Source organism: Vigna unguiculata, chromosome 3 (genome assembly GCF_037176805.1).
Source record: "Vigna unguiculata cultivar grain cowpea cultivar isolate G323 ecotype 2 chromosome 3, ASM3717680v1, whole genome shotgun sequence".
In the NCBI taxonomy this organism is placed as follows: Eukaryota; Viridiplantae; Streptophyta; class Magnoliopsida; order Fabales; family Fabaceae; genus Vigna; species Vigna unguiculata.
The window spans coordinates 58,137,775-58,158,999 of NC_140794.1; the positions used below are offsets into that span (position 1 = coordinate 58,137,775).

The 21,225-nt window shown below is 32.3% G+C and overlaps 2 protein-coding genes across 4 annotated transcripts; both read right to left on the reverse strand.

The window, feature by feature from the left end:
• Positions 1 to 755: 755 nt before the first annotated feature.
• LOC114177027 (LOB domain-containing protein 22-like) lies at positions 756 to 2,320 on the reverse strand. The gene is made up of 2 exons (XM_028062253.2): positions 1,459 to 2,320; positions 756 to 894 (listed from the first exon to the last, which is right to left on the reverse strand). The coding sequence occupies exons 1-2, from the start codon at positions 2,235 to 2,237 to the stop codon at positions 792 to 794; spliced, it is 882 nt and encodes a 293-aa protein (XP_027918054.2). The 5' UTR covers positions 2,238 to 2,320; the 3' UTR covers positions 756 to 791.
• Positions 2,321 to 9,923: 7,603 nt separating this feature from the next.
• Positions 9,924 to 19,191, reverse strand: LOC114177975 (uncharacterized). 3 transcript variants are annotated; one of them, XM_028063606.2, is made up of 16 exons: positions 18,965 to 19,190; positions 16,158 to 18,879; positions 15,938 to 16,066; positions 15,669 to 15,857; positions 15,533 to 15,579; positions 15,142 to 15,433; positions 14,806 to 14,908; positions 14,507 to 14,716; positions 13,569 to 13,673; positions 12,882 to 13,078; positions 12,559 to 12,774; positions 12,202 to 12,477; positions 11,929 to 12,076; positions 11,712 to 11,845; positions 11,213 to 11,299; positions 9,924 to 11,136 (listed from the first exon to the last, which is right to left on the reverse strand). In XM_028063606.2, the coding sequence occupies exons 2-16, from the start codon at positions 18,825 to 18,827 to the stop codon at positions 11,050 to 11,052; spliced, it is 4,890 nt and encodes a 1,629-aa protein (XP_027919407.2). In that variant the 5' UTR covers positions 18,828 to 18,879; positions 18,965 to 19,190; the 3' UTR covers positions 9,924 to 11,049. The 3 variants fall into 3 exon arrangements, with proteins under 3 accessions (XP_027919407.2, XP_085526741.1, XP_027919408.2); XM_085670615.1 differs by having other exon boundaries at positions 11,689 to 11,845; positions 16,158 to 19,191; XM_028063607.2 differs by having other exon boundaries at positions 14,507 to 14,713; positions 16,158 to 19,190.
• Between the last annotated feature and the right edge of the window lie 2,034 nt (positions 19,192 to 21,225).

The window sequence follows — 21,225 nt, forward strand, 5'->3', positions numbered from 1 at the left end:
ATGCCAATTTTTCTTTTACTAATCTTGAATATGAAACAATAGAAAGTAGAATGAACTCTCGTTATGCTCTTATAAATGTACCTGAACACTTCATATCACACACCTAGGCAATTTGTTTGTATTTACAATCTACCAGCTAAAAGTAAACAAAACAATAATAAAATGATAAAAAAATGAAATAAAATATAAAATTATAAAAAAAATTGTTTGAGAAGAAGAATACTAGAATTTGTAAATTCATAACTTCTTTGTTTTATTTTTCGAAATTCCTCAAACAAAGATGATTTGCTCAACTTTATATATAGAGTTGTTTGATATCTTCCGTCGAATTTGATTAAAATGCTTCATATGGAATAAAGGCCTCTAATTCAAAATGTGTTTATCAAATGAAGACTTCTATACATATGTTAGTATTATTTTCTAGTAATATAATTGAAAATAGACACTTCATAAGATAGTAGATGAGAGGCAAAAGTAAAGAAATTCCCAATACTTTTAGAGCTTTACTTAATGTAATACTATCATACTTAAAAACTTAACTCTATAAAGGTTTAGCAACTAAAAACTGTAGAATACTTTAGCACAAAGATTGATGAAATATCTAATTTGGATTGTATTATTTGACTTTGCATATAACCAATGCAATGGAAAGTATCTACATCTAAGAGAATGTTGTAAACTCTAAAAAAGAAAAAAAAAAAACTATCAAAAGCTTACCAAGAATAAAAGAATCCAAAAAGGAAACCTAGTATATCTTTCCATTTGTTGTGGGAGAGGGAATAAATTTCTCATTAATTGACACTGGTAAGGCTAAAGCAAGCAGCAGCATTCTTCAATTCATTCTTAGAAACATGTTCTGTGCACTTTCTTATATCTTTCAGTGATTTCTCTGAACTGCAGCCACAGATATACAAATACTCTATCAAATAACAACATCTCATCTCACTGTAACTTCATCATAACTACTTTAATTTCCACTTATGCAATTTCTGCATTGACTCTCAGCTTCATTATTCAATAAGAAAGAACCCTATAGCTGATTGATGGTAGACTAAAATAAAATTGTTCCATTTTTATATTTTAGAGATGTATACTTGCATTTTTTTTGTCTACTTTTTTTTTTCTTTCTGATTATAAAAGCCTTACATTGTTTTGAATCAGTTCCGAGTATTTGGTTTTATTCCTTAATCTGTCACATTAATATGTGACAACTGTTTGAGAGGTCCCCAAATAAGCTAAAGTCTACGTTATGGTATATATAAACTGTCTGAGACCGAAGGATTACTCTGATCAAAGATAAACTCAACGAAAGTAAAAAAAAAGTAAATCAAGACTTTAAATGAAATTAAAACCATATTAAACGGCCAAACCATGTTTTAGGTTTAATAGCATGTAAAAGTTGAAACTTGATCATCCTCCTCATTGTAACGAAATGCAAAACATGATTAATGAATCTACCTTGACTCGTAAGCTTCCTTGGAATAAACGTACGATTGTCTATCATCAAGTGAATCAAAAATGGGAGGCATGTCAACAAAATCCTCAACAACATTTTGTTGGATGGGCAATGGCTGCGAAGAATTAAGCATGGGAGTTTGCATTCCTACGGAATTATCATTCTTTGAAGAGGGGTACTGAACCCACAAAGGATTATTATTCATGGCATTATCCTTGGAATCTAAGTAGAGGGAGCTATAATCCATACTGTTACTGTTGGAATAGGAATGTTGCTGCGACACAGAGAATGCAGTGACATTATTGTTGTAAGTGTTTGGTTGTGGCGTATGATGATTAAACAATGGGAGTGCATTACTGTTAGTACATGGTGCCATGCCCAATTCTAATTGTGAAGTAACATCATCGGGCATGGAAGGAGGTTGGTGATGCTGTTGCTGTCTACATATCTGAAGCTGTTGATAAACTGCATGAAGTTCTTCTTCTGCAACCCATATTTGGTATTGTAACCTACAAATCTCTTCCCAACAGCCATTCACAGGGTACTTATCCCTGTAATTTGCTTGAATGATGATAGAGTCCATGGCTATTTTCTTCTGGTTAGGGTCCAAAATCTTCAATATCTTAACGATGTTGCTGACTCCAAAAAGCCTGTGGACATTGAGAAAAACCTTGGGTTGGTCTGCGGGGAAGTAGGGTGCAAGAAGGCATTCAGAAGTGCATTTTCTTCTCTGATGTTTGCATGCCGCACAGGCTTGGGTGGTGCCACCCTTAAGGGTCATTGTTGAATTCCCCAGCCAGCAAATGATGAAGCGATGAAACCCTCCACGCTGCTGATTTCAATGAATGGATATGAAGAAGGAGAAGAACATTAGTGTTAGAGAAAGAGAAAAAGAAAACGAGGTAAGAGTGGTAGCATGCTTTATTAACATGCGATTCTGGTGGCCATGGAAAGACTTAGTAAAACGCCAGGTGTAGGGACATGGTGTTTTCCAGAGTGATGCCGTTAGGGATAGCTTTGTGGAGAATGTGAGAACTCCTAGGTTTTAGGGTTAAGTTCCATGTGTTGTTTTGTTTTTTTTTTTCTTCTTATTGTGCTGCTGCTTCAGATTTTAAGCAGTAATTTATTTTTGATAGATTTTGTACAGTATGTTCTTATCGTCGTAACAATCTATTCTTGAAATAACTTATCTTTTTACTATATTCTGTATATTGTTTGCATGTGAACTAAAGCGCAACTCACGTAACAGAACACAACCATTTTTTATTTTGCCAGCTCAGCTGTTAACATAGTGAACTTGGATTCTCAAATCACTTTTATATATATATATATATATATATATATATATATATATATATATATATATATATATATATATATTAAGATTTAATATGTTTTTCATTGTGAAATTAGACTGTGTGATTGTGATGATTAATTCTTTTGAAAAAGATAAACTCGATAAAATGTTATTTGTTAATTTCATTTTTTAAAGTCAATCACTATTTTTAGTTTCTGGTTTATTTTAAGAAGCTCTTGGTATTGTTAGTCCTGAACAGATTCATAAGTTAAGTTGATTTGTTCTGCATTTGTTTTTCTTTTTTTTGTTAGGATAGATTTGTTGAACTTCATTCTTGTGTTTGTTGAAACGAATTGTAATTGAAAGAGGCTTTCTATTAAAAAAATGATAAATATGGGTCTATTTTTAAACTTTCGTAAATTTGTGTAATGTATTAATTAAATTAGATTAATTTTGTATATGAATTAATATATTTGTAAGACCTACATATTTTATAATCTTTAAACAATATTAGGAAATTCCTATAATCATTATGAATCTTATCATAATATGAAAAAATTAATTATCACTTAGTTACGATGAAAATACGTGATGTTTTATTTTATTTTTCAAGATCATAATACTTTGGTTAAACCAGTGCAATGTTTTTATTAAATTAATATAACTGTAAACTAAAGTTTAAATAAATAGTATCCCGTTGATACATGCAATTTTAATATAGTATATCTATCATCACTTTTCCATGATACACGATAAAGGTGTGCGTTTTAGAGGAGAATATTGTGTAGTGAAAAGATGATACGGAGGCATGTTCATAATTCATGTTTTAAAAGGCGTGGTTTGTTGTGACTTTTAGTAATAAGTCTTTTTTATCTGATTTTGGGAGCGGATAATTGATAAATCTATTTACATATATAAAAAACATCTATTTTATTTTATTTTATATATAATTATATTTTTTAATTTATTTTATTTTTAATTACTAGACATTAATATTTTGTTATTTATATGGAAAAGACAGTAATGTTATTATAATATACTAACAAAGTTAGAAGGTGCTGTCAAAATAATAATAAAAGAGTTAGGTAAAACTTAAGAATATGTTTCCTTAGTATAAGCCATTAGTCACGACATTCTCAAGCCAAATCTCATATATTTGAGCTTCACAATATTCACAATAGTTGAAATCTTATGAAACGATTCAACCACATTATATATTTATTCCAGATTTTAACCTAACAGTTTAACGGATGATGAAAAATTATCATGATTCTTTTAGAAGATAGATCTATAAAAATTCACCTATTTTAATAACTAAAAAATCTAACTTAAATGATCATGTATTAAGAGTTAACTTGGATCATAATTATTATAGAACAACTTCTTTGAAATATTAACGGAATGGTAAGAGAAATAAAATATAAGATGCAATCATCCTACTCTACTCTATTATGAAACAAAATATTTATCCAAGATGGTTCATATGAAACAAAATATTGATCCAAAATTAAATATGATAATCTGAGAAAATATTGATCCAAAATTAAATCGTGATTGTGATTTATGTCTCTGTATTACCGATAGCACCATTTAACATAGGAAGACAGGAGCCTTGGTAAAGACAATAACCTACGTATGCACACACTACTTGTGTGCTTAATATAAAATTTTATTCATGTAATTTAGATATTTTGTTATTATCAAATAAAAAATAACAATAATTAAAATTGTTTTTTACTAATAAGGGAAAGCTGTTCGGGAGAAAATATTGGCAGTCCCAACCTTCTCACTCGATCATGCCCCCAATAAAAATTTAGATAGGAAGTTTTTGAAAATATTCTCTCCTTTTTATTGAAAAAGTAAAAACATATCTTGAGAGAAATCCTCGCCATTAATTATTTATTTATGCATTACTTTTAAATATTTGAAAATAAAATGACCTTCTTCTTAAATAGATTAGAAAATAAAAATTGATACATAACAATTTTTTTTTTGAATTTATTCATTCCAATTATAATAGCAATATATTTAAATCTTAGAATATCAATTTTAATCGTTATACGGATATTATCTAAGTATCTTATTCATATGTATATAGATATACAATACTGGTACTATACTATATTTTTAAGAAATTATGGTACTTATCTCTTTTAATAATTTTTAATAGAAAATTTGAAAAAATTCACACAATTTATGTATTTATTATCCTGAACTAATATGATTGTAATAAAATTAGGCATGAACCTGAACCCATAGTTGTATTTATGCATGTTTCAAAAATACAAGTCTTATTACATTACACATTACATACTCTAATCATATTCCTCAATTTTTTCCAAAATATTCCACTTCAAAACATTTCTTTTCCCACAATCTCAAATGAATTTTTTTATATCCAATTGAATTTAAACATGGAATATCATAATAATAATAATAATAATAATAATAATAATAATAATAATAATAATAATAGAAATGAAATGCATCTTTTTATATTCTTAAAAATCTTGTAATGCCAAGAGAAATTTTCAATCTTTTTTAGATTAGAATTTCAATTTTATCAGTTTGTTTTGTCACAGATTCCTTTCAATTTGAGTATAAAATTTTAATATTTTTTTCTCTCACTATAGTAGGTAGTTCATACACTAATAAATATTTGACATTAAATATGATTTCATGCAATTTAGTATAAAAAATATAAATTCAAGTATTACTAAATGGATTAATGTGATTTGACTATGCATGACAACAAATTTGATGATTCATAACAATAAATTGTGGAATATTTTTCGATAAAATTCAAAAAAATATTGAAAATGGTTGCAAGTGAAAATAAAGATATGCCTACACTAGATTGAACAAGATTCAATTTGAAGGGTTTTATAGGTTTATGGATCATGACTTAACATAAGGACTTTCTAAATTTCCAAAAATTGAGGATACAAATCAAGAAAATATGTATTATAGTCTATTTTCTTAAATAGGATATGACAGCAGCGAGTGTGTACTTATCTATTTGTGCCTATTCACTTCCTTGTCCTCGTATTTATCTCCATTTCAAATTACTTAAACACTCACTTTATTATGTATTTAGACAACTTATTTATTGTATTTTTTTTATCCTTAATTGGTTTCATTAAGTAAACTCTTATTTCCCTTTTTGTTTATTGAGTTATTTAATATTCATAAAGTTCACTCCAATCTTTAAAGGTATTTCTCCTCTCATCATAACATTTATTATACTTTTTTAGCACAATTTTGTTTAAATGATTACTTACATTTTAGGATAAACAAGTCTAATTTCATTAAATCAAATAGTTTTAAAACATACATTTAATTATTTGTACTCTATTTTAATGTTTTAATTTATTTTCACATGCATCGAATCGGTATAATGCTGTATTACCTTTGTTGCGATTTTTTTTTATAAAAAAAATTAATTAATATTTAAAATAATAAGAAACGAATATGAATACAAGTACAGTATTTAATTGATTTGATAGAGATAGAAATGAGACAATTTTCGTCCCCGATATGAAAATGAATTTTTAATACTTAAACCATATTGATCCGTTGTCATCCTGGAGACTATAAAGAAAGTGCTTTTTTTCATTGTCAGAAGAGCAAACCGGGTGAAAATGAACCAAGATCATTGTCACTCATTGGTTGTTTAAATTAATTAGAAAAATTAGTCAATAATACATTGCCATTAATCAAGCAAAAATTATTTTTAAGCATCCCGATACACCCTGCAAGTAGGGATGTCAAAAATATCCGTACCCGTGAGTATCCGCGAATAAAACCCGCAATAGATAAGAAATGGATATTAAAAATGGATACCCGCTACTCGTGGGTACGAGTATTTTTGATACCCGCATGTTAACGGGGCGGGTACGGGTATCATAGTATCCGTATCCGTGGATACCCGTATCCGCTAAACTTTAATTCACAAAAATACCCTTATATATATATATATATATATATATATATATATATATATATATATATATATATATATATTAGTAAAAAACATTTTGTCCTAATTTTTTATAAGTTGCACATCTTGTCTTCTGTCTTCATTCTCCCAACTTCAAGTATTGGTACGTTGTCTTCTTTCAAGTACATCCCTTAACATTTTTCTCTTCTCCTTCTTTGAAATTGGGCATATACATCAAACCATATATAGATAGTGACGTTTATGGTATGCTTGTTGTCAAATGATGGAATCAAAATAAGAATATTTGGCAGGTGACAGTTGAGGTTTATTATTTGATTATTTTTCAGGAATCAATCGGAGAAAGTGGACTTGTTGATCAAAACACTAATTAAAGAATTTCCATTGTGTTGAACGTCATTTTATATTTATTTTTATAATTATTTGGACTTGAGTTAGTTTAAAATTTATTTAAAATGTATGACAGTGATGTATTTTATTTTATTTTATTTGAATTTATGATTAAATATTTATTTTTTAAATAATTTTGTAAATACCTATGGTTACCCGTGGATATCCGCGGGTATGAAAAAAATAGACGGGTACCCGCATAACGGATACCCGACAGATATGGGTACGGGTCTGGGACAGATATTTATCTAGCGGATAGGGTACAGGAGAGCTACTACCCGTACCCTACCCGTCCCGTTGACATTCCTACTTCCAAGAGGGATGAAAGTATCAAGAAGGTGGTAAAAAGGAAACAGAGAGAGACAACTAGTGAGTGTGTTACTATTGAAATTTGGGATATAAACAATTCAATCCTCTAAATCAAAAATAGATTGAAAGCTCTTTTTATGTCTTGATTAGGGTCTTTCTTCCTACACCTCCAAAATTTCTTTAAATTTCCAAAATACCCTTTGATCATTCTGAGAAAACTCACGGACATCACACCCCCAAAAAAACTTCTGGATGTCAACTTTCGGAAGTCAAAATATATGATTTCCGGAAGTCAAAATATATCACCGAAAGTTGACTTTCGAAAGTCAAAATATATCACCGAAAGTCGACTTCCGAAAGTCAAAATATATCATCGAAAGTCGACCTCCGGAAGTCGAAAATCAATACCAAAAGTCAATTTCCGAATATCAAAAAACATTATCGGAAATCGACTTCCGGAAATAAAAAAATTAAAACAATTTTAAATATTTTTAATTCTTTTTAAAATTTATATTTTCTAATTTTTGTTTTATTTTATTATTTAAAACACGTATTAAAAATTATAAAACATATAAAATTAAAAAAAAATACTTTAAAAAAAATAATAAATAATAAAAATACTAAATAAAAAATTGAAATATAATTTAAATTAAAATAATAAAACAGTTAAAAAATGAAAAAAAAAAATATATATATATATATATATATATATATTTATTTTGTTTTTAGTTAAAGTTTTACTATTTTAATTTAAATTATTTTTCAATTTTATTTTTAATTTTATTTATTTTATTAATATTATTGTAATTATTTTATTTATATATTTTATATGCATAGTATTTTATATTTTATTTGAATTTTTTAGTTTTGTTTAAAATTTAAATATTTAAAATTTTAATCAAATTTTTAAAAAAGTTTCAATTATATATTTTTAAATTTAAATTTATTTTTATATAATTTATTAAAAATTTAATAAAAATAAAAAAGAATTAAAAAATCATATTTAAAATAAAATATATAAATAATATATAAATAATGAAATTTAAAATTAAAAAAAAACGGATATATATATATATATTTTGTATATATATTTCTTTTTTATCATTTTTTTAATTTAAAGTTTTATTATTAAATATTAAATAAAATTAAATGAAGCAGAATAAATTTTTTACTTATTTTTATATTTATATTTATTTTTCAGTATATTAAATAAAAATAAAATTATATATATAGATATTAATATTTTTATAAAAATATATATTAAGAAATATGAAAACATACAAAATAAATAAAATAATAAACTAAAAAAAATCATTAAAAGTTAAAAAATATAAATTTTAAAAAGAATTAAAAATATTCAAAATAAAATTTGTTTTTTGACTTACGAAAGTCAAAAAAATGTTATTTGACATCCGGAAGTCAATTTCTGAGAATATTTTTTGACTTTCGGAAGTTGACTTCCAAGAATATTTTTTTACTTCCAGGAGTCGACTTTCAAAAATATTTTTTGACTTTCGATGATAATTTTTGAATTTCGAAAATCCACTTCAGATGATATATTTTGACTTCTGAAAGTCGACATAATTTTGGGAGTGTGGTGTAGAAGAAATTTTGGAGGTGTAGGAAGAAAGACCCCTTATTAAGGAACACCTATTTCCATTCTTAAAGAGAACAATATTGAATTCGAAAAAGCAGAAAAAAAAATTGTTGAAAATCTCCCAACAACTAACTAATATTTTTTCGACATTAAACCACTCTTGCGCCCCCTCGCGCCCCCTCGCGGGTTTATAAAGGGTATCACCACAATCCCTTTTACTTATAATTATAAACAGGAAAGTAAAAACATGTAAAGGATAAAGTATTCCACATAAAGGAACAGAAGTTGTCAGTGAATGTGTGACCTTCGAGAACTACTCAAACAAAGACATTTTTCGTCGAAGTTCCCATTGAAAACTCGTGGTTATACCAACAAACTTATCAATAGCACCCAGTTCCACACACAATACTACACGACTTAAAGGATGAGAAGTCCAAATTAGGAGAGAGCACAAATATCATCGTTGCTATAGAAAAAATAAAAAGAGCCTAAAAACACAAAGGAAACTTGGGGCAACGATTTTGAAGAAAATTGGCCACTGAATCAAGCCTATGTTCAGACGATAAAAGATTCACTGAATCTCGTTAAGAGAAAATGCTATGGAATATTCAACAGCTATAGCTTTAGCTTTCCCCATTTTTTTTTTCTTCTGATATTGCTAAAAAATAATTGTTTTCTCAATTAGCTTACATATCATAAATGAAAAATACAAATACAAATAAGAGGGGTTCCAAAAACGTATCGCATTATATGCTGAAATGATAAAATATACAATTTACAGATGGACCTTACAGTATTTGTAGAGTTTACAATTATTTCTAACAAACTTCATCAATATTAATAACACTACGAAATCACGGCAGGAAATCAAGATTAACAATCTGAGTTATGTAGTCAGAGACAATGACACCAAAGATCTCCAAAAAGTGTCTTTATACATTTTGTAATTTAGCTTAAATGTTTGCACTGAGTTCAAAAAAATCTAACAGAAAGAAGGAAGACGAGTACAATTCTAGATGTTAAACCGCACAACACTTTGCACTAATGTATATAGAACAATGGGGTATATAATAATAATCCAACTCACTTGACGCTATTCCGAAAAAGTGTGGGACAAAATTGTGCCAAAACCTCTCAGCTTTTTCCTCACTCAAGACTACAGTTAACATCTGCAACTAGAAATTGATAAGATTAGTTAATTAGCTTCAAACGTACTCAACTTACGGATCCCCATCCCACACCCAAGCGGAAGTAAACAAAAATAGAGTACAGTGTTGTGGATCCAAAGTAGGGAAGCTCCTCAATTTACTGTTGCACAAAATCTGCCATGCAGCACGTTCCAACACAAGGTATCTTGAAAGGGAGAATAGTAGTCCAGTAGACCAGGAAACGGCACTCCTTTTACAGCTTAAGTGACAAGAAGCTGACATTTTGACAAATCTAATTGTATAAGAACTATACATATCCCTTTTTCTGTTTTTAGGGAGGGGGTGGGAGGGAAATTTCTTCGACGACTCATGAATAAACTCCCCTCGTACATATGTTATATGTTCCCGATAATAATGGGCAATTATTTCCATCACAAAACATCCTAAGATCTTCTCATACATTGCTGGTCAACCTCCACAAATTGTAGTTCATCTAGCAAATACCAAAATCTGCTTATTGGTAGGATACAAGGAATGAATCTGATATTTTCAAAACGAACCAAATGTGTTCGGTATCAAAACACCACTCTCTGGGTTCTTCTACGTCATTCTGTTACACTAAATGCATTTGTCGTCACTCTCCCCCACCAGAACCTGCTTCTATCTAAACTGAATTGTATCATAAATTTTAAAATGCTATACATCCCATCAGAGGCATGTATGCCAAAACTAGTTGACATCACTGCAACTTCGCAAATTTATTTGCCTAAACCACTTTAGTGTTATGCAGAAATGTAATGCATCTGCATAAACAAGGCCACACCAGAAACCAATAGGATGCCAAACTCAACACTCTTCAGTCCAGCAAATGATGTTATCATTTCCACCAAAAATTTAGTTTACAGCTTCAAAGAAAAGAACCTGAGGTTGCAGATGCCCTCTTTCACACATTGTAAGAACATCCGCCCATCCACCAATTACCTGGTCATTTAAGGAAAAAAAAATTACACACCAAGAATGACAAAAGAAACTCATCTGTTTATTAGATTAAACTCACCTTGACAGTCTTATCATCGTACATAATCCATTGTTCATGGTCATGGCTATAAGCAAAGCAATGGTAGTGCTGACCATAGTAGCAAACCTAAAAGGTTAAATAACAGATTAGCAGACATAAGACGGACAATTGTGGCAAGTGTTACATGTTATAACTGTTTTTCTTCCACTAAAAAAAAGATGATCGTAAACCATAATAAAAAAATAGAAGAATGAGGTAGGGGCCGATGATAGAAGTATATTATTTATCTCAAGTTTTCATTTAGATTTTTTTTCTCACATTTTATTAGAATAAGCTCATTTAGAATGCAAATGGGACCCTAAGCTCATTTAGAATGCAAATGGGACCCTTTCACTACCAGAGCAGTCCCTTCAAATAAGGTAATATTTTAAAAAGAATTTTCATGGGCTAATGTTAATAATAAAGCCAAATTCATCTTAGATGCTTGAAATCGAACTAAATATAAAATTCCTTACGTGTTTATCATTATAGTACATACCACTGACACCAAGTTATGGGTGCATTCAAGATTTAAACCACCATAAAGGGCACTGATATTGATTGTGGTGCTAAGGGCAGCCAGAGTTGCTGTTATATCATCAGCACTCTCACATGTATTTTGCCAACCTAGTACTGTAAATAATAAATATGTAAGTGAAAGTATCAATAAAGCATATAAAAAGTGTCAACATTCCATAAGCAACAACCTTAGGTACCTGTCATAAAAACATGGGGCGGAGTTGAGAGAAAGTGATGGATGTGGTTCAGCTTGCCACAGCCATCAGCTTCTGGATCGCAAGCCAACTGATGGTTCATCTCCACAAGATTCAAAAGATTATCGAAGAAACTAGCAGAAGACTTTTCCTAACAAGTGAAGAAGGGATCCAGATAAGGTACTTAACAGGCATAATTGTCTGTTCGTGCTCTGAAGCAGAAAATAAGGAACACCAAGAATTGTCTAGTGTAAAAAGAAAATATTATAAAGATACCTTCATATCACGCAGAGCACTGGCATTTATATTGTGAAAGAAGGAAGTATATTTCATATGTCTGGATTCAAGACCACAGTGATAGCAGTTCATTTGTTCAAAAATGTTCATTCCAAAAAGTGAATGTGCTATACAACTATCATTTGCACAATCCCAGGATCCTATGCAGTTACTTTCAGCTGATTCTTCATCAGAAACACTTGATCCACGAGTAAATGACCGATGAAGGCAGTCAAATATCACTGCCAGTACCTCAGAAGCGTCATTCATCTGAGCCTGTCAATTGTCAGTCAGAATATTAATTAAACCAGTCAAATAAAACATATCTTCATTATTTGTTTATATTAATGTAGTTACCTCCTGGAAGAAACTACTGTGAGGATACAGATTACTTAGAGCTATCCGCAGGGATGTAGGTGCAACTGCTTCTCTCCTTGAATCCTTTGATGCAATGTCCAGTGCAGTAAAGATTTCGTATAATGCACAGACAACGCAAGGATTGCCCACATGATCATGCTCTGTTCTTGATCTGCCAAGAAATTCCACTCGAAAGCGTCTTAAATGCCACAATGACTGAGCTCAACAAAGAAACGAAATTGCTTTAGGCCACAGAAAATTATACATCAATAAAATAGTACACCAATTGATATTTTATACTTATGTGGAAAACTAAGACCTACCTGTATAATAACATTGAGAAAACAATTATATTCGCCAACTTCATTCTTCAGTCCAGTACCAAGCAAAGTAGCCCCATTCAAATTATCAGTTGGGTCTTCTATAGGCGGGCAATCAACACTATCTACCACTGAATAAGCTCTCTGAGACATCCTTAAACTGGAAGCCGAAGGCAAATTTCCCCGAGCTTGAAATGTGTCTGATAAGAAGAACATAATTTGAGGTTAGAGTATTAGAAACCTAAAGATAAACACAAAATTACATTTTAGAGCATGAAACATAGGCCTCGCTCTCAAAACTCAGCTAATAGTTTATGTCAACTTTTTCTTGTAGGTCAAGTAGAAATTATGCATGGGGTGGACGGTCTCTCTTCTTGAGAGGAAATATCTCCTATTTAGGTATTGTATATCTTCTGTAAACACCTAGTAATATACTGAGTTTGTAAGTCACACGCACACACACATAATTAATCCTGTTGAGGCTGGTACAAAAAACGACAGGCCAAAGGGTCAGAATAGGAGAAAGGTAAGTCTTCCAAAAAAAAGACCATTTTCATTTTATTTCTATAGTGTTTACAATGAAGTGGATTTCGCATGAATAAAGAGATATGTTAAGTATAAGAATCCATCTTAGACGTGTAAAAGATAAAAATAATAGGAATATGCAAGCATAGAATGTAAACGTTATACCCAGGCTTTGGCGTACAGCAATTTCAAGATCAGCCTGGAATCTTTCCTCCTCTGCATCTTTAACAGGTAACTCTATCATCACATTTGATCCATTATTCTGCCACACTGATGCCACATCCAAGCAACAGAAAATTAATTTTCAAACACCAAAGATGCCTTTTATTATTAGTATTATATAAAATATCTTATAAATGCCTTCAACTAGGCTTACCAACTGAAATAAGATTTCGGCATGAACAAACATTTCAACTAACATATTGAGAGAATCCTCCCAGGAAAGAAAGCAAAAGTGACAAATTATATTTTAACCTGAAACTCTTTATGAGAAGAAAGTACATTGGGGGAAAAGGATGTAAATAAGAATTATTTGAAAACTAATCCCAAACCATGCAATCATTCTATCCATAACAGATAAATCATTATAACTAAGCCCATCAAAAAAATAAATAAACAAGCAGAGTCGTAAGAGAATATAATTCGCAGACAAGTTTGGCTATTAAATTTCCCATCCACAGTATTAGCCACAAAATGAACCTGATAACATTACTGCTAATTAAGTTGTAATGTCTTCAAAGAGAAAGCCATGTAACGAAGAGAATGATGACAGAATGACAGATAAATGGACTCGGTTAAAAAATATGACTAAACAAGCACCCAACAACTGACTTACAGACATGTAAAAGGACTAGGATACTTCGTGGTGCAAAAAGTAAAATAAGAGGTCTATATCAAGATATTGAACCCACAGTTCTACCACTGCAATCAAATTGTCTAAACAATGTACGTTTTGTAAGCCATACAGTGCCACAAAGTAGTAACAGTTCATTCTGAGTGAATACTGCTTTTGAAAAGAATTGAATCAAATATGATAATAAGACCCCAATTTGGCATTTATGCAGCAGCGTAACATAAAGAGTAGTTGGGCAAACTTAACTAACCATTATTATTGTCTTGACTGTTATTAAATTTCAATCTCTCTCTCAAGTGAGACTCAGGATGTGTATCCTCAGTATTCTCTTTTTCTGATGAAAAAGATTCAATCTTTCCATCGACTGGCCTGGAGGAATTCCTCCGTTTATGTTTTTTTCCAGTGCGCCGATCAGCCACAGGTAGACCATTCTCTCGAATAACTCCATTAGGCAAATCTGCTGCAAAAATGAAACAAATAAATGCGAAGAACCTCAAGTGAAAAAATAAATAAATAAACTTCACATTTTAGGACATCCAAATCACCAACATTGTTTAACTTTTGACTGATGCAAATAAATGGAACCGTTTGTTGTGGGCATAAGCACACCATCCAGACTACTTCGGGATCCATTATCCTGTGCCAACTGGTCCTGAAAAATATGCATAAGTTCAAAGGTATATTACTTTAATAACAAATTCTCATTTACAAAGTATTATTTCCTTTCGTTTGTTTGTTTGCAAAGTTGTATAATTACTCTTGGTAACCGTGCAAACCAAGTAAAAACCAAGTAACAGCAAGATTAATGACCATAGCAAATTCTGTCTCCCTACATGAACAGGAGAAACTAAAAAGAGAGATTCCTATTTGCATAGTTTCTCTTACATGTTTGTATGAATCTAGCGAATCCGTAACTGCCTTTGTCTGAAAATCTTGAAGATCTTCTTCCACTTCTAAGTAAAACCCAGATGACCTTTTTTGTTGCTCTGCAAGATGCCTCTGTTTGGCTTCATTTTCTATCCTTCGCTGGAATTCCAAAGTTTCTTCAAGCTTCTTTTCCTCCTCTTCTAGCTCAATTTTACGTCTAAATTCCTCTTCGAGTTGTTCTAAGTCATCGTCATTCATAGAAACAGCCTCATGATCTAGGAAGTCACTTTCAGGTGCAACTAGATTGGAACTGTAACAGAAACACATCAAAAACAATTATAAGACAGACAGTGATTTTAGAAGATAGCACAATAAAAAATCAAGAAAAAAGAAGGAAATATATACTGACTCAGGAATTGTAGATCCCACTGAGAACTGCACATGATCACCGGAGGCCTGTAAGAGAAAGAAAGTTTGGTCAGTTGTCAAAGACAATTAGTCAATGACCTCCATATATAGACATATTAAACATCCATGACGAGCACCTTCAAATCTCTTGCTTTTCTGTGATCTTTATTCTTCTTCCTATCTTTTGTTTTCTCGACATGTTTGGTGTTCTCACTTCCGCCTTTAACAGTCTTTTTGGAATCTAGAGCAAGTTCAGCCAAAAATGCTTCACTTGCAGCATCAGACTTCTCTCTTGCATCCTTCTCAGCCAAATCTTCCAAAAGTGCCTAAAATATCAAAACAAAGGAACAATTACTTAAGAGAAAGGTAAAACAACAGCACACGCTTCACCAGTTTCAATACAAACCCTTAGGTACGACTTCACTAGAGGCACTAATATTGCTCGATAATCATTAGCGGAAATAGGCCCAAGCTTGAATTCCAATTGCTGCATCTCTGTGACACTTCTAATTATTCGGGCATCAATTTTGCTAAGCTACACGGTGAAAAAGGAAGGTTAGAACATAAAAGCAAAGAAGGATATCCTTGCTGTTATCTCTGTAGACATGTGAAACATACAAACTGACCTCTATAGATAAATGCTCCTTCAGTTTCTGAATAGCATTTTCTATGCAGCCATCCATTTGATGCAAGTAGTCCTTCATTCTCCATTCATCTTCTTCACCAGATTCCAAGTCACATAATTGAGAAGTCACACCAGCATAAGTTTCCTCGTAACCAAATTGATTAACATTCCTTGCTTCTGCTTCTTGCAAAACATTTGATATAGCATCCAACTCAAACCTATTGCTGACATACATCATATCATTCTCACTCTCAATGAGCTCTTCTCTTCGTTTTCTTAAGACAGATTCATAACTTCGCTGAACAAATTCCCCAACAGTTTCCCTCTTCTTACCTTCTTCAAGACATAGATCCTCTACTGTTTGCAGTGCTTCCTCATAACTTAAACGCTCACCCTTTTTCTCACATAGGCCCTGTAGGTGATAAAACTCTTTCTCAAGCATCTGGACAATTTCCTTTCCTTTATTTATTTTATCTTCTCTGATCCGCAGCCATGATGTCACTTGATCCCCAATGGCGGAACTTGAAAATATCCAGGATAGTAAAGCATTGTTATAGCATGAAATTCCATCTGGAGACCTTGGGGTGGTCACATCATCCAAGACAGACCCCTGATTTGTACCAGCAGTGACTTGTGATTGCAGTAAACACTCATCCAGTAGGAGTCGTGATGCATCTCCATCGAGTACAATCTTGTCTTTAATCTCGGGACCCTGACTGATATTCAGCGAATCATTTGTGGGACTACTACCTTTATCAGCATTTCTGGCCAACCCACACGCGTGAGATATTTCCTGCAGAAATTGGAAAATTGTCTTAAGCTGTGAAGGTCCTAGAAAGCATATGCACATTGGTGTTTGGTCCACGCCATGATTTAGAAGTTGAGAACCAGCAGCGAGACCCTGTATCTCACCCATGGTAAATTGTATGACCTTGTTCAGATGACTAGCAGCAAGACATTTATGCCTAATAAGAGTCTCAAACATGGCATGAATTTTCCCCAGAAGTTTTGCACGCTCAGGATCATCAGATACTGGCCAACAATCAATAATGCGATCAACCCCAGATAGTTGGTCTTCAACACCTTCTCTTACATCATTTTCTATAATTTTACAATGGTTATTGCATTCTTCCAAACAATTACGAAGAGTGTCGCCTGAACTTTCCTTCTCAATGTAAGAGCTGCTTGCTTCTTTAAAACAAACATTATAGTCCAGAGTATGATGATCCAAGTACAAATCCTCAGGAAGTGATGGACTTTTGAACCTTGCTTTATTATCAAGCATTCTAACTGCAGCTAAGACATCCAGAGGCTTCCAAGAACAATTAAGAATCATCTCTATCCATTCACTATCCACATTTTGGGGCAGAAGTCTCTGCATCTGTGGCGACAGACTCCCCATATGCTCCTGCACAACATGATGCCTGTGAGAATCCGGGTTGGAATGTTTCTCTTCACAGTTGCAGCAAGGCCAGAATTTCCAATTTTTATTGACCTCAGCATAAGACAGAGCCTCTGACAAGATATCATTCGGCAAAGTATCCTTCGAAGACCCATAGTGCGACTTAAGATCACAAATTTTAACCCTAAGAAAGTCCTTCTTCCTATCCATGGTAACCGAATTCCAATAGGAGTGTACCCATTTCATCTTTTCCGCTGTAAAGCCACTCTTTTTCACATTCCCATGCCTTCTCCTATCACCAATCCTCTGACCAGATCCTGCAGATGAATCCAATGGTCTGTCATCCCTATCTCCTTCATTCGGAGATTGTGGTGCCTCTGACTTCTGCTGCAAAAGCCTGGCAGCAGCCACTCGCACTTCAATTTCCTTCCGTCTTTCCTCGGGCGTCTTGGTCACCTTCTTGATTTCATTAGGCCTTCTAGTTTGAACCAGCCTCACCTCCATCGGGTCCTCCGGAGTCCTCCTTATCGGAATCAACCGAAATCTCTCCTCCCCGTTACTCAAATTCTTCATCCAAGACGACAAGGAAGCTATATTTGACTTCTGAATAAGCTGTCTCAACTCATTCTGCACATGCGCAATACGCTCCTCAGTAGATGATGCTTTCTGCTCGCTTTCATCCTGCAACGTCTCCTTGGCAGGATCACTGGGGTTCTCGATGGCTAGCCCCCTCTCGCACTCATGCACCACATCTTCGTAATCTTTACCTTCAGTTGCCGCCTCCAACATCACCGTGGCACGGAAATGCGCGTACTCAACAGAATTCGGCATAAGCTCCACCGCTCGGCGCGCTGACTCGAGCGCGTTCTTCAAATGCCGCTGCTTCGAACTCGGGTCGGTGATAACCGTTGCCGTTTTGAAACACATGAGACTGTGAACTCGGTGGACGAACGCAGAGTGAGGCGAACCCTCCTCTCTGGCGCAAATCTCCCGCAACAGCTTCATTGCCTTGTTGTGGTTCCCGCGGCGGAGCGTGGTGAGAGCACGCTCGCATTCGAGCTTGATTGTGGAGTACTCAGAACCCTCGGATGGGGGCGGAGCCAATTCGATCTTGCTAGGGTTATGTGGTTTGTGATCGGAAACATTGCTAGCATCAGCGTCCGGCGAGGTGGCACCGTTGGCGGCTCCGCCGACGCCGGATTGAACCGCCGGAGAAGCCGCCGCGGATTGTTTCGTGCGCGGCGCAGGGTTTCGCTTTTTGTGCCCCATCGATTGAGTTCATACAAATCCGATTCGCGTGCATAAACACCCCTGCCAGAATCTGAGAGCGAGCGTGGCTGTGCGAATAAATACAGAAGCGATACAAACTACGAAGAGATAGAGAAAGAGAGAAAGAGTGACCTGACCTAGATAAGTGGCGGAGGAAGGTAGTGAGTGGTAGCCGGAGATAACGGTTATGATGGAGAAGGATCGGCGGAAGAATCTAGAAGGTGGTGAGAAGTTTGAATAAGAAGGGTTAGGGGAAGCTGAGAAGGGAAGAAGACAGTGAAGAGAACAGAAGAACAGAGAAAGCACCTACCCACACAAGAGGGGTGGGGTTTCATGAGACGCAGAGCAGGAAAATAGTGATAAATTTATCAATTAAAAATACAGTGAAGAGATCACTGAATTATTTATACCTGATAAATCAATCAGATCAACACTCACCCACTTTTCTTTTCATTTTCTTTTTTATACCGTGCTAATTACATATTTCTTTTTTATTATATCTAACCAGAAATATAAAAAAATTTGAGTTTTCATATAATAAATTATTTTAGTTTTCTAGAACAATTTTGTTTAAGCTGAGTTGATTTTAATACGCATTTGTAAATGTTGACATTAAATTTTGTTGTTTTGAGGAATGACATGACATAATTGGTTTACATCATGGGTCAGATTATTTATCACGTGATCTTTCAACGAAATCCGACCAAGAATACGGGTTAAAAACATATATTTTAACAAAATTATATATTAAATTAAATAAAGTAAATAAAAAATAAGAGAATCCTATTTGTTCCAGCAAAACATAGAACAAGTTTTATAATACCTGTTGTATTATTTTGTATAATAATTTCGGGTCATTTTCTTGAAAATGATATAAAATCCAAGCGTTATCTTATCTGGTTGAATAATTATTATTATATGTGAAAGCATGCACAATCTTTTTTCTTGTACCTAAAAATAATAAATTATTTTTTTAAATTGATATTAAAGAATAATTTAAACATATAACTTTATACTATAGGCATAATTTATCAAATCGAAATAATTTAGACATTAAATTTATGGTAAAAATATTTTAAATTTTATGTTTGTCAAAAAATTAACAAAAATTGTAACACTCCAATTTTAACAGCTTAAAACTAATAAAATAGAATTTTTAATCCTAGTGTTCAAAATAGATAATTCCTGTGTATAGAACATATTAATACAATTTTATAAGAGATAGGACTATAAAACATATTATTTGTACACTTCAACTAAACTAATAAGATATGTACATAAACTAACATTCCTTCACCCTAACATATGGTTCCTCGTTCCAGAGTAGGGATGTTACAGGGCAGGTAGGATACGGGTAGTAGCTCCTTCATACCCTACCCGTAAGATCAATATTTGTTGTGTACACGTACCTATATTAATCGGGTATCTGTTATGTGGGTACTCGCATATTTTTACAAAATTATTTAAAAAATAATATTTAATCATAAATTCAAATAAAATAAAATAAAATACATCACTGTCATAGATTTTAAATAAAAGTTCAAATAAACTCAGGTTCATACAAGTCCAAATAATTATAAAAGTAAATATAAAATGACCTTCAACATAATAGAAATTCTTTAATTAGTGTTTGGATCAACAAGCTCACTTTCTCCGATTGATTCCTGAAAAATAAACAAATAAAAAGTTACTAACAATTTATATTGTAGGTTATGTTTGCATGAAATTTTAAAAAAGTATTAATTTCATCACCTTCATTCATAGGAACATTATTTGATTCCCCTACATTTGATTGACCAACATTACAGGTATTTTTCACTTGTTATTCACCTTCATTGGGAGTATAAATTTTTTCAGTAGACATGTTATACAACAAACCAATACATATTTAGATAATTTATATAAATTCGTAGATATCATTAATTTAGAATATTACAAATGCATAAAATCAATGACTTTTTAATGTTTCTATACTATAAAAAAATCTATCAAAGAGGTTGTAAAAAAAATTATAATACATAAATTATACCAATGATTAATCTTGACAAACCAAAATTGTGTCCCTGCTATTAAAATAATAAAATTCATACGTTAGTGGTTTTCGATGCATACGAAACTCATGAAATAATAAAATAATAAACAAAAATGCTATTAAGATGATAGAAGTCATATGATAGTAATTTTCAATTCATACGAAACTCATGAAACATTAAAATAATAAACCAAAAAATCAATTAAATAAGAAAACTCATATGGAACCATATTTTTCAATTCTTAGACGTTAATAAAATTCAATTCTTAAAAGTTAATAAACCTCAAGTGCCACGTGCCAAGTATTCTTATTTTTTTTAACTCCGTCATTTGATACCATAAACGTCATTGTCTATATAGGGTTTGA